The sequence below is a fragment of the Phodopus roborovskii genome, unplaced genomic scaffold (assembly GCF_943737965.1).
Source record: "Phodopus roborovskii unplaced genomic scaffold, PHOROB, whole genome shotgun sequence".
Taxonomy (NCBI): Eukaryota; Metazoa; Chordata; class Mammalia; order Rodentia; family Cricetidae; genus Phodopus; species Phodopus roborovskii.
This window is the reverse complement of record NW_026125489.1, coordinates 9,499,593-9,512,318: the sequence shown is the minus strand read 5'-3', so window position 1 is coordinate 9,512,318 and position 12,726 is coordinate 9,499,593. Positions and strand designations below refer to the sequence as shown.

Here is a 12,726-nt window from a genome sequence, read left to right as displayed (position 1 = left end):
GCACTTGGCAATTTATTTCTCTACACCTTAAATTCCTGTTCTTCATTTAAGAGTTACATCTCTTGTGCTTTTTCATTGTTACCCACTTTCCCACATATTTTAATGTAAATTGGAAGAGTTGGAGCCTGGTGTGCTTCTTCAAACACAGGTTCCAAGTACATTCTACAGATAGCGTGCACTGTGACAAAGCTGTGTTCTACAGATAGCGCGCACTGTGACAACGCTTCGATCTTTGAAGTTAGTTGGTTTCCACTGCAGGAGCACAGCTGACAGACCCACAGTCTACTTCCATCTTCATAGGCCTAAAGCCCACACTCTCATCATGGTTAGCTCCTTCATCCTTGAAAACAAGATGCGTACGTTATTAATTATGAACACATGGTGCATTCTCTTCCATTGTAATCCAACAAGATCATCTGAGATCTCTAAACAAACTAAACACATGGCAAGATGCATATTTTCTACAAAAGGAGAGTGAAATCTCCTTCCTGTTCTATTTTTAAGTCGCTTGCTCACTGTATCAAATGAAACAAAAACTATAATTGGTGTTTGTCACTGACTCTAACTCCTTCACCAGGAGAAATAACTTTTGAGATCAGAACTTCCCCTGGCCTTTGAAGTGTTCACTCTGGATCATTGATAGTGGTTTGGCTCTGGATGCTGAGTCAATATTTGCCTATTTAATCCTCAAGAGAGTACAAGCTCATCAGTGTTCAAAGCTTTATGATGAAATGTCAGTTTAGTGAACAGAATGTATGAAGCTGTACAGATGACAACTGTTTGTTCTGTGCCCTGGGTGAGGAAGGACACAAGGAAGACAGCTAGTGACCTTTATCTGGTTTCAGTCATTTTGAGTTCCCCAAACCATCACAGTGTGAATTACTAAAGAATCAAAGTAACTTGAAAAGAGTGGCTTTGTTCTTGGTTTTGAATCGGCTGCTCAAGTGATGCCTTGGAGACCCAACTGGCACTCCAAGGCCAAAGAGAACGGAACTCCTGTAGTTGGAAATAGAGTTGACAATAGAATTGGCATTTGTATAACTTGTTTGTTTCCTTCCTAGGCTGATCCTGGGCATGCTGCCGTGGGGTCCTGGTGGTGTGTCCAAGAGTGTGCACAGCTCCCTGAGCTGAAGACATCTGAAGACCACACTCAGGTGGATGTGTTCACTTGGGCCAAGTTCATTTTTAAAGTCTCATTGCTTCCTAGTGACCTTTGATGCTCTGACTTGGAAATGGGTTGGGAGAGGAAGACAAGACCATGTGTGAAAGGTTTTAGGAAAGTTGTTCCCATGAGTTTTATTTATACGTAAAATATTGATTAGTTAGGTTTTCAGTTCCTGTGAAGAGACTCTGTGGCCATGGCAACAATCACAATGGAAAATGTTTATTTGTGGTGCCTTAAACTTTTAGGGGTCCGGTCCATTATCACCATGGCAGGAGGTGTGGCGGCATGCAGGCAGGTGTAGTGTTGGCTACATCTTGCTATGCAGACAACAGGAACAAGACTGTCTCACTGGGAGTAGCTTGAACATAGGACATCAAAGCCCACCCCCACAGTGACACACTTCCTCTAACAAAATCACACCTTCTAATAGTACCACTCTCTTTGGGGGCCATTTCTTTCAAACCACAACCTGGGTCCACGTCCAAAATGGAGGTGACACTACCTTGGATTCTTGACTGTAGGGTGGGTCTTGAATACCACCACAAAAACAAGAGGGCCACAGCTCTGATAGGGAAGGCAGCCTCACACTGGCGTGGGTCATGAGCATGCTGATGGTTTTCCTGAAGCTACATTATTGAAAACACAAGGGATACAAGTCAGTATTACTTCCATTGCTGTGTCAGGACCAAGGCCTTTCCCTGGGGACAAGATGACACTACTGTCTTTCATAAATTTCATGTGAGTCTGCTCCACCCAGTTATGAAGATGAATGAAGAAGGTCTCAACTTAGCCCACGCCTGTTTGGGGTTATTTGTTTACACTGCATGAAGATGTGTCTGTGTTTTGCTCACTTTCCTAATGCACCTGATTGGTTTAAGAAAAAGATGAGTGTCCAGTGCTAGGCATGAGAGGGCAGACGGGGCTTTCGGGCAGAGAGAGGGACCCAGGGTTAGTGTCTGGTGTGGCAGAAGCCATTGAGACACGGAGCACACTAGACATACAGAGGAAAGGTAAAGAGCCACGCGGCAGAAAGTAAATTGATAGGAACAGGTTAATTTACGTTGTAAGAACTAGTTGGGAACAAGCCTAAGCCAAAGACCAAGGTTTCATAACTAATATAAGTGTATTTCATTATTTGGTGGTGGCTGGCCAAAGGAAGGCCACAAGAAAGGCTCAATACACACAGCACTGGTTTCAACTGTTACTCTGGTTGTGGGCCAGAAAGCAGTATGGTTTAAAGTCACTGTTTCTTATATCAAGTAATGAGCAGCGTATTGATCTTCTGTTCCTTCACTTATGCTAGGAAAAGGGTTAAATAAGTTACTTAAATGAAAGATGGTTGCTGTGGATGGTAGTGCATATTTTTTAACCGCAACACTCAGGAGGCAGAAGTGTTCAAGGACACCCTACTGTGGAGAGCAATTTCCAGACCAGCCAGGATTGCACAGTGAGACCTTGTCTCTGAAAAAAAATAAAACAGACCACTGGTTTGCAACAATACACAATTTATAATACTACTAGAAAAGTCTAGAAAAGGAAACTGACTAAGCAAACACATATGGTGATAAGTACTAAGAGATTCATTTTGTGGGATGGTCTATGTAAGATAAGTTTAAGTGAAAAAATACAATTCAAAATGGTAAGTGCACATGAAGCAATTCAATTTTAAAAGTGTTGATTTATAGTCACACCTTATTTTAAACAGTAAAACAAAACCACTTTATTTTTCTTTATATTTGTCATATTCATGATAGAATAAAATGAGCTCCCCATTTTAAGTGGGTGAGACCTCCTGGTTCCTTGGGAACCAAGTCCTAAAAACAGTCTCATTCTATCATTCCCTATAGAACAAAATATCCCTATTCAAACACTGTGAGAAAATAAAAATGATTTTAAAGTCTGTGTATCAGTAAGAACTCCCTGCTTTGCACACAGCTCAAAGGGTAGAGCCCCCACCACCACCAGTAGAGGATGATGGGAGTTAAAGGATGCTTAAATACCTTGGTGCCACTCCTCTGAGCAGCTGCTGAGCTGATTCCCAGTCAACATGAAGGCTCTCCTCACCCTGGGGTTCCTCTTGCTTTCTGTCACTGTCCAAGCCAAGATCTACAACCAGTGTGAGTTCGCCAGAACTCTGAAAAAACATGGAATGGATGGCTACAGGGGAATCAGCCTGGCAAACTGTAAGTCCTCGTCTTGACCTCTCCAGATAAGCAGCCCCTGCAGAACAGGTACAAGGAGGAATGAGTGAGCAGAGAGGGAGCTGGAGTCAACAAGCGTCTAGGATTCCTGTGTGCTTGACTTGGTTTGATCAAGAACATCAGCGTTTGTCTTCTTCCTCACAGATACTGGGTGCGGGCATGGGAGGGGCACCTGTGCCAGGCTGAGACAACAGGACTGAGGTGTTCTTGGAGTGTCAATGGGAATTCCAGTTGCTACAGACACAACAGTCTACAGGGGTCTGAGAGAAGATGGTGGGGGGGGGACACTCACTCATTCAGAACTTGAGTGCTGAGAGCCTGGAGTGACTGGTATTCGTCTTCATTTCTCTTAGCATGGAATGAACCTTTCAGAGAAAATTTTTCAAATTTTTGAACTTCCTATGTAGGGCAGAGGAATCCTATTCCCCCCTGCTTTCTGCTCATTTGAGGTCTGCTGAATCTGAATGATTTGGTGCATGGATGGATGGATGGATGGATGGATGGATGATGGATGATGGATGATGGATGATGGATGATGGATGGATGGATGGATGGATGGATGGATAGATGGATGGATGGATGATGGGTGGATGGATGGATGGATGGTTGTTGAAATTTATTTGTTCTCAAAGAGATTCTCTTTGGGGTACTTGAAAATTTTCACTTGCTATATACATATAGTAGTTCTTCCTACTTGAAAGGCAGAGGCAGGAGGGTTACTTAAAACCAGGAACTACCCTGAGTGACACAGGCAGACCAGGCTTGAGCTAGGGGTAGCTTACTTTATAATTTAATCATATGTTTGTATTTATAAAGTAAATCACTTGTAAAATACAGCAAGATCAAAGACTTAATTTTGATATCCAGTATGCATCACTTGCTATTGCTGCTTATTATGAATATTTTCTTTTTAGGGGTGTGTTTGGCTCAGCATGAGAGTAGCTTTAACACACGAGCTACAAACTACAACCCTGGATCCAAAAGCACCGACTACGGGATATTTCAGATCAATAGCAAATACTGGTGTAATGATGGCAAAACCCCAGGAGCAGTGAATGCCTGTGGGATACCCTGCAGTGGTAAGACATGGCAGGTTTAGAGGAACAGCAAACAATCCACCTGCTCTTATGTGCAAGAGCAGAGACATAACCTTGAAGGAAGCATCAGGAACCTGAGGAGACTCTCCTTACTGTTAGAAAGTCATTGATATGCACATCAAAACTAGTCAAGGAAGACATTAGGCTTAGGGCATAGCCTGTCACTTAGAGAGCCCTTGGTTCTACTCCAAAATTCACTCAATGAATCAACAATATAAACAGAGACTGAGAAGACAGCTCAGACACAGCATTCCCTATGCCAAGGTTTGGCCCTCAGCACCCACATAAAAGCTGAGTTTGTTGGCATGCATTTGTAAGACCTGCACTGGGGAGTCTGACACAGGCAGATCCATGGGGCCAACTGGTCAACCAGCATAGCCTAATCTGTAAGCCACTTCTAAGTGCAGACCCTATCTCAGAGCCAATGTGGACTATTTCTAGGGAACATCTCCTGGGGCTGTCCTCTGATTTCTACATACACAGTCACACATATGCAGGTTCACTGGTGTACATACCACTGCACACAGAGACAGACATGTTAAAATAACAGAAAATTAAAAACAAAGAGCTGGTATTCGAGTTTTCAAACTTATACTCAACATGTACAAACCCATACATGGACACTTAATTAAATTAAATAAAATAAAGTATTTTAAAAGATTATATTTTTATAACACATGAAATTTCTGTGATGTATACTAACTAATGTAAGTTGCCTTATTGGTCTTAGTCCTGAATTTTCCATTCTAGTTGTTTATTTCGTGGTATTTAGGGATATTGTTGTAGTGTCATTTTTTACTGACTGAATTTTATTGTAAGGATTTCTAACATATAAATGAAGATATTACTATAATAAAGACCACATGACAAGGTACCAAGAAGTCCTGGCATTTTGTCCCACTGGTGTCTATGTGCAGGTATTGATGGACTCCTACCGAGAGATCTTAGAGTAAATTACAATACCAAATTTTGTTTTTAAACTCTGAGTTTGCATGTCCAAACAATCTAAATCATAGATACTATTTCATCTAACAAAATAATACATATTTATTTATTTAAGGTGAAACTTACTTTTAACAAGCAAGCAAACAAACAAGATTCCTATCAGCTTTGAGTCCTGAGATGATAGAACTTCATTCAGCTCATGCCATGAAGAGAGTAATGTGTAAGCTCTAGTGTATGAATAAGATTGTCTGCTATTGCTCTATATCTCCAGTGTGGGAATTGAACCCAAAGCTTGCTACATTTTAGTCAAGCACACTATACAATGAACTATTAATTTCTACTCTGTTACACTTGGTTGTTAAAATTTTCAAAAAAAAGGAGATTGCGGAGCATTCTTTGTAGCCTACTTGGCCTATCTTTAAGGCTTTTGTACACTCGCCTACACTCATTGGGAGGCAGTAGAACTACAGGAAAGAGGAACACCGTTCCCTGTTGAGTGTTCAGAGAGTTGATGGGACTGGAAACCTTTGGACATTGCTCTTCTAGTCTGTAAATCTGTGCTGTAGGTCCATGTAAAATTATATCATGCACATGTGTGCTCACATGAAAACATGTACAGATTTCACAGTTTTACACAAATTCAATTATGCTTTCACAGCTTCATGAAATGGTTAGTACTGAAAACTGCATCCATAGTAGCAGACACTGACCTGAATTCTCAACGAAACAGTGAATAAAATGCAGTAGCAAAATTCTGTATGATGGAAACACCACTCTTCCTTCTTCAGTCTTAAAGCTCCTACTGCTCCTATTTTACTGGTTATTAATTGTCAGGAAGAGCTTTATCCACAGAGGCTTGTGCATTGTTCTCTTTCTTAAAGCATCCATTTACCTTTATGTGTGTGTTTTGCCTGCATCTAGGACTGGGAACCACATGTGTGCCTGGAAACTGTGGAAGCTAGAAGAGGCTTCTTGTCCTGGAACTGGAGTTTCAGACAGTTGAGGGCGGCCACATGGGTGCTGGGAATCAAGCCCTCTGGGAGAACATCCAGTGCTCTTAGCCACTGAGCCATCTTTCCAGCCCCTGTTTTTCTTTAGGATGAATTTGCACTGGTAGACCCAGGTGACAATTTTTGACTGTCTTATTTCCAGTGTAGAACAAGAGGGTCTTCCCTCATGGTAGCTGATTGTCCCACCGCCTCCTGCGACCTCTCATTACTTCTGTGTGTTCTTTACTTTGTATCAGTGCCGGGATCCTAAGAACACTCTACACTCAAGTGTATCCTAACCCCCAGGGACTCTATAAATGAGAAATAAAATGACTTTCACCATGCCAACAGGATACAATAACCACAGAGGCATGGGCACTTGGAAAATAATTTCTTGTATTTATTGCTCAGTGTCACAGAGGAGAGCTGTCTGGATCTGAAGTGAAAATGGGTTCTATAACAGTCCCTGTCATTCCTCACCCCTGTCTTTCAGCCTTGCTCCAGGATGACATCACTCAAGCCATACAATGTGCAAAGAGGGTTGTGAGGGACCCACAAGGCATTAGAGCATGGTATGCTGGAACTTGGGAGGGGAAACGCTGGTTGTGTTATATATGCAGGGAGTCTTTCTCAGGCCCAAGTGTCATTGTGAGCTCTGCAGGTTCAGCTGCAGGTTCCGTATTTTAGGGAATTCCTCCAGAGTGTGAGAATCCCCACACATGACTGCTTCCTGGTCAGGCCTCCAGACTATTTGTGGAACCTGTCAACTGTTCCATGCACTTGATGTCACATTGACATTGAGCATCCTGTGCTCTGCTCAGGGTTTGGAGAGGATCACACAGCCATGTAGACAAAGCTCCATTAGTCTGAGCAGTTTCTGGGCGATGCTCTAGCCTGTGTTCCACACTAGATCTTGGCCCAGAGCACAATCGCCATTAGTGTCACTGTTACACTGTTTCCCCCCAAAGGTTTGAGTGTGTGTGTGAGACAGAGGAGACGAGTTTAACCATTTCTTCTGTGTCTCACTTTCCTCCACAGGGTGGCATGGAAATCCCACTGTCAAAACCGAGATCTCACCCAGTATCTTCGGAACTGCGGAGTCTAATGCTGTTTGCTTCCCCTTCAGCTCATTCTGTGTCTGTATCGCTATAGGAGTAGTTACAGGAAAGCTCACACTTCCCTGGATTCCCCTTCAGACAAGCAGGCCTTAAACAGAAACAGAAGCACAATGGAACTGTTTCCTGAGAGGCTTCATGCTGACCAATGTCTTCATGCTGGGGACAGTGGTTAGCACTTAGGCCATCGCACACATCTCTATACATCAGTTCTTCACCTATGAAGTAAGTCACATTAAATTCCATCAGAATTAATCTGCATCTTCCCCATGGTGGATAGACATACAACAAATGCTTACAGGACTCTGAGTAGATCTTGGGTAAAATGGCAGCTGTGTGAGCTCCCAGGCCTTGTGTGTGGGCTCAACACCCAGAAAGTTAGAACAGCTGCTATGTGGGCCAAGGTGGATTTGTAAGGGGACAGAACTCTGAGTGGATAGAACTGAGATTCCTCAATTCAAAAACTTGTTGTCATGACATGTGTGACCTTTCAAAAAAGTATTTTCTTAGAATTTTCCCAATTATCCTGCTTAAAAAGTAAATTTTCAACTTATGTCAAAGTCTGTCTTAACCCTTGATAGAATGTTTCCAAGCCTCTTGCAAATCATGAATTATTCAGGGCAAATTACTCTGCTAGCCCTTAACTCTCTTAAATTAGCTTCATGCATAGGAACTAACTCTGGGGCAGATGAGCTTTGACCAGCAAAACTAAGTGCATTGTGAAAACTACAAAAAGACATTAAATGATTTTCACTGCATACCTTGTCTTTGTCCTCTCTCAAATGTTCCTGTGTTGAAAAAAAAAATCAAGATTACATCCTTAATACATTCTACCTACATATAGTTAGTACCTATATCCTCACCTACATATAACCTGTGCCTACATCCTCATAGATACATAGCCTGTGGCTACATCCTCACCTACACAAAGTCTATGTCTACGTCCTCATCTACACACAACCTGCGTCTACATTCTCACCTACCCGTAACCACTGCTTATGGACTGTGCCTACAACCTCATCTACACATAACCACGTGGATATTTCTTGGGTAAAATTCATAATGTAGCTGACCAATCTCCATTGTTTCTAACAGGCCCTTGTCGAAATGTAACATTTCTTACTTTAGAATCTGTTCTACCCAGCATCCTGTATACACTCCTACTTCTCATGCCCTTTGCTGGCTCTAGGATTGTGATTTCCTTTTTCATTGTGGGAATGCTCTGGGCCGTGGTTTCCACCTCCTAATGTAACCTTTAGACCTATACCAAGAGAGCCTTGCATGTGGTTTTCTAGCCGAAAATGCACCCAACAATTCTGTTCCATTCTGACCCAGAGCACTTGCTAATGAACAATGCTTTCCTTTGATTTGTGAGGCAATGGCAATCTTGTAAAACCACCAGCTGCTCCTGCTAGTGTTCAGGCATCTGTCCTGCCCTTGGAGTTCTGACAGGATACACCCTCAGCTGTGGCCACTAAGCTGTGCACATTCACTGAGCTTCTTTTAAAAGAGCCCCGTCCACCTGCCATCCTTCTCTCCCCCTCCCCCACCTCTCTCTCTTGTCCACCACTCTTGTCTCCAGGGACCAGTCTCTGCCCCCTGACTCCTTTTCTGCCCCTCCTCTCTCCTCTTCCAATAAACCTCCTATGTGAATCCTGTTGTATGGCGTGACTTCTCTGTGTGGCATTTTAAAAATTATGACAGCCCCTCCCCCCATCTAAGGTCTTCCAAGAGTCTTAAGAACTCCACAGCCAGAAGCCAGGGAGAGGCCAGCGAGCTGAGTCAGGAGAACAGGTACCTCCTTCCAAGCCTGTTGAGCTAACCCAGGGTGCACATGCCGGGAGGGAAAATGGGCCCCTGCAAGCTGTTGTCTAGAGTCCGCATGAACAACACACACAGCACATTTCTCCATGTGCACACACAGAGAAAAAATTTCAAATGTAAATTATTTTTATTTATTTATTTATTGTGTATCAGTGTTTTTCCTGCATGCCTCATAGCCCTGGGATTCAGGAGAAGGTAATGTATCTATTACAACTGGAGTTTACATGGTGGTGAGTGGCAGGTGGGTGGTGAGGATTGAACCTGTAAGAGCTGTCAGTGTTTAGTGCTGCTATGTCATCTCCCCAGAGCCTTCATTGATTTGAGAAAACAATCCAGAGAGACTTCAGATGAGCTTTATCTCTCCCATGATCATTTCTTAGCTGCTCACATGGTGATTACTTCCCTGATGAAGTTGTTGATCAGAGGCAGGAGGCTTCCCTGGAGCCTATCTCCTTCCAAGGGTAGTAGATGCTGGCCCAATACCATCTGCAGCTACATGCTGTCCAAGAGGGTCCTTTTGCCATTGCTCTGGGCCCCAAATAGGATAGGGATACACAATTAATCTTAGTCCTTTTAGGAAACATGTTCTCATTTATGAACACTGTGCTGGCATTTATGAACTTGTTCCCCAGCTGGTGGTTGTGTGGGAAGGGCTGGGAGGTGAGGCCTTGCTGAAGGAAGTATGTCCCTTACGGTTGACTTTGTACACTAAGAGTTAGTGGTCTCTGCCACCTACTTATGGGTCAAGACTCAGCTACTGCCCCAGCTTCCTTCCACCATGCTAACCCTCTGCCATTGTGGGCTCTAACCCTCTGGGCAAGTAAACCCAGTTTACCTCTGCGCTGTAAGCTCTCTTAGCCAAGGCATATCACTGCAACAGAAAAATAACCAATGCAAACACAAAGGTTTCTTTCTTGTTCTCTGGTCACGTATCACAGGCCCCTTGCATCTCTGATCTCCCTGGGGCATTCACTGTCATTCTGTTTCACTTTATACTGTCCTGTTTCCTTTGGTCCCCTTCAGACAGTGGCTTTCATCCAGTATCTGGTGATCTTCAGTTGACTGACTAAGACCTTGAGCACTAAGGAACTGAATGGAAAATCTGTGATCATGCAGAGTGACACCAGATGAATCTCAACTGGGTTGACCATTGTATTGTGAGCCCAACAGTGACATCACTGGGTGTTTGCTCTTGCTTCAGTAGTTTGTCCCCAGGGACAAATTCTACCGGCTCCTGTCTGGGGGAAAATTGTGTCAAACAGAAAGAAGAGCTGGTTGACAGTGAGAGCCTTGTTGACTGACACCTGTAGTCCTAGCATGTCCTAGGGGACATGTAGTCATAGATGATGAGAGGGGAAGGTTATCATTAATTCAAGGACAGTCTGGAAAAATGGAGAGCCTTCCTTCAGTTTAAATCCTGGTCTCAAGGCTCCACGGAGAGGCTGGAGAGATGGTTAGGCAGTTCAGAGCACTGACTGCTCTTCCAGAAGACCAGGTTTGAAGCATCCACATGGTGGCCCACTGAGTGTAAGTCCACTAAAGGTTCACCAGCAAATGCTCCGAGTCAGAATAGAGCAGAACTGTTGAGTGCATTCTAGTTCAGCAGAACACGCGCAAGGTTCTTTGCCTAGTTCTCGTGATGTACGTTAGCGGGAGGAAGCCACCACCGTACACCCAATCCCACACATATTTTCCCTCAGAGAGTTTAATTCACAAATCCAGCACAGTGAGAGATTAACAACTGATAAAAGACAGGATTGTTATTCAATTCTGAAAAGTAAAATAAGAAATACTGTCACAGGGTCCCTCAGACACTGCCAAGTGAGACTGATGCCTGATGTGGCCCTAAGTCACAAGGAAGTGTGTGGTGTACACAGTGGATGCCCTGGAGAGGGTCAGGACCCATGCGCTGGGCAGAGCAGAGCAGTGGGGACAGAGGAGGGGCAGGACACGGAATTCTCACAGCACCGCCTGTTTGAGTGCAGCGTTGTTCATTTGACGTTTACAGATCATGGCTAATGGTGAGTAAGTCAAGGGAGAGAGGATAGCCAGTGAATAAATACATCAAAAAACAAATGCAGAGTGGCCATCGCCACTCTCCGAGTTTCATCATGCCGCCTAAGGATGACCAGAAGAAGCAAGGTGCCGGAAAGTCGGCCAAGAAAGACAAGGACCCAGTAAACAAGTCTGGTGGCCACAAAGGGGAAGTGGCCCAAAGGCAAGGTTCGGGACGAGCTCAACAATCTAGTCCTGTTTGCCTAGAAATTCCCTAAAAGTCATAATTCAGTGAAGGTCCCCAGCTGAACCTGCAGAGCTCACAATGACACTTGGGCCTGAGAAAGACTCCCTGCATATGTAACACAACCAGCGGTTTCCCCTTCCCAAGTTCCAGCATACCATGCTCTAAGGCCTTGTGGGTCCTTCACAACCCTCTTTGCACATTGTATGGCTTGAGTGATGTCATCCTGGAGCAAGGCTGAAAGACAGGGGTGAGGAATGACAGGGACTGTTATAGAACCCATTTTCACTTCAGATCCAGTCAGCTCTCCTCTGTGACACTGAGCAGTAAATACAAGAAATTATTGTTCAAGTGTTCCACGTCGGTGCTTAGTGGAGACAGCCTCTCTTCAATCTATCCAGGAATCCAAAGGATGAGCCCAGCTAAGACTCCTAGCAAAATGGAGAGAGGCTGCCTGAACTGCCTTCTCCTGCAATCAGATGGTTGACTACCCTATCATCCTAGTGCCTTCATCTGGTAAACTGATGGAAGCAGGTGCAGAGATCCACAGCCAAGTGCCAGGCTGAGCTCTGGGAGTCCCATCAAAGAGAGGACCTGAGTTCATGGGAGCTCATGGACTTTAGACCAAAAGCTGGAAGCTGGCATGGGCCTGAACTAGACCCTGTGCTTGTGGATGACAGTCGTGTGGCTTGGTCTGTTTGTGGGCCCCTGGCAGTGGGGACAGGGATCTATCCCTGGTTTGTGAGCTGGCTTTCTGGAGCCTTGATACAGAGGGGAGGGGCGGGGCTTCGTGCTGCATCACCTTGGTGTGCTAGGCTTTGTTGACTCCACAATGTGAGGTCTTAAACTTTCTAAGGGGTGGACCGGGTGAGGTGGGTGAGGGAGAAGTGTGGGAGGGAGTGGGGGGAGGGGGAACCCTGGTTGGTATGTAAAATTAACAAAAAAAAATTTTAAAAAATTGCAAAAATACAAAAGCCTTATGTGAAGAAAACTCTTCCTAACAATTAATAACCAATAAAATAAAAGGAATTAGATGCTTCAAGACTCAAGATTTGAAGCTGGAGAGACAGATCAGGGTTAAGAGCAATGACTGTTCTCCAGAATCCTGAGGTCAATTCACGGCAACCACATGGTGGCTTACAATCATCTAT

At 44.1% G+C, this 12,726-nt stretch overlaps 1 protein-coding gene across 1 annotated transcript; it reads left to right on the top strand.

The window, feature by feature from the left end:
• The first annotated feature begins 3,204 nt into the window (after positions 1–3,204).
• On the top strand, positions 3,205–7,894 carry LOC127215731 (lysozyme C-2). Its single transcript, XM_051176210.1, has 4 exons — positions 3,205–3,348; positions 4,281–4,445; positions 6,891–6,969; positions 7,436–7,894. The coding sequence occupies exons 1-4, from the start codon at positions 3,213–3,215 to the stop codon at positions 7,500–7,502; spliced, it is 447 nt and encodes a 148-aa protein (XP_051032167.1). The 5' UTR covers positions 3,205–3,212; the 3' UTR covers positions 7,503–7,894.
• Positions 7,895–12,726: the final 4,832 nt, after the last annotated feature.

Bases quoted from the DNA above. Each gene is read 5' to 3' on its own strand.
- LOC127215731 (XM_051176210.1), top strand. From the start codon at position 3,213: ATGAAGGCTCTCCTCACCCTGGGGTTCCTCTTGCTTTCTGTCACTGTC. The intron at 3,349-4,280 runs GTAAGTCCTCGT...TTTTCTTTTTAG, and splicing joins GGGAATCAGCCTGGCAAACT to GGGTGTGTTTGGCTCAGCAT. The intron at 6,970-7,435 runs GTATGCTGGAAC...TTTCCTCCACAG, and splicing joins CCACAAGGCATTAGAGCATG to GGTGGCATGGAAATCCCACT.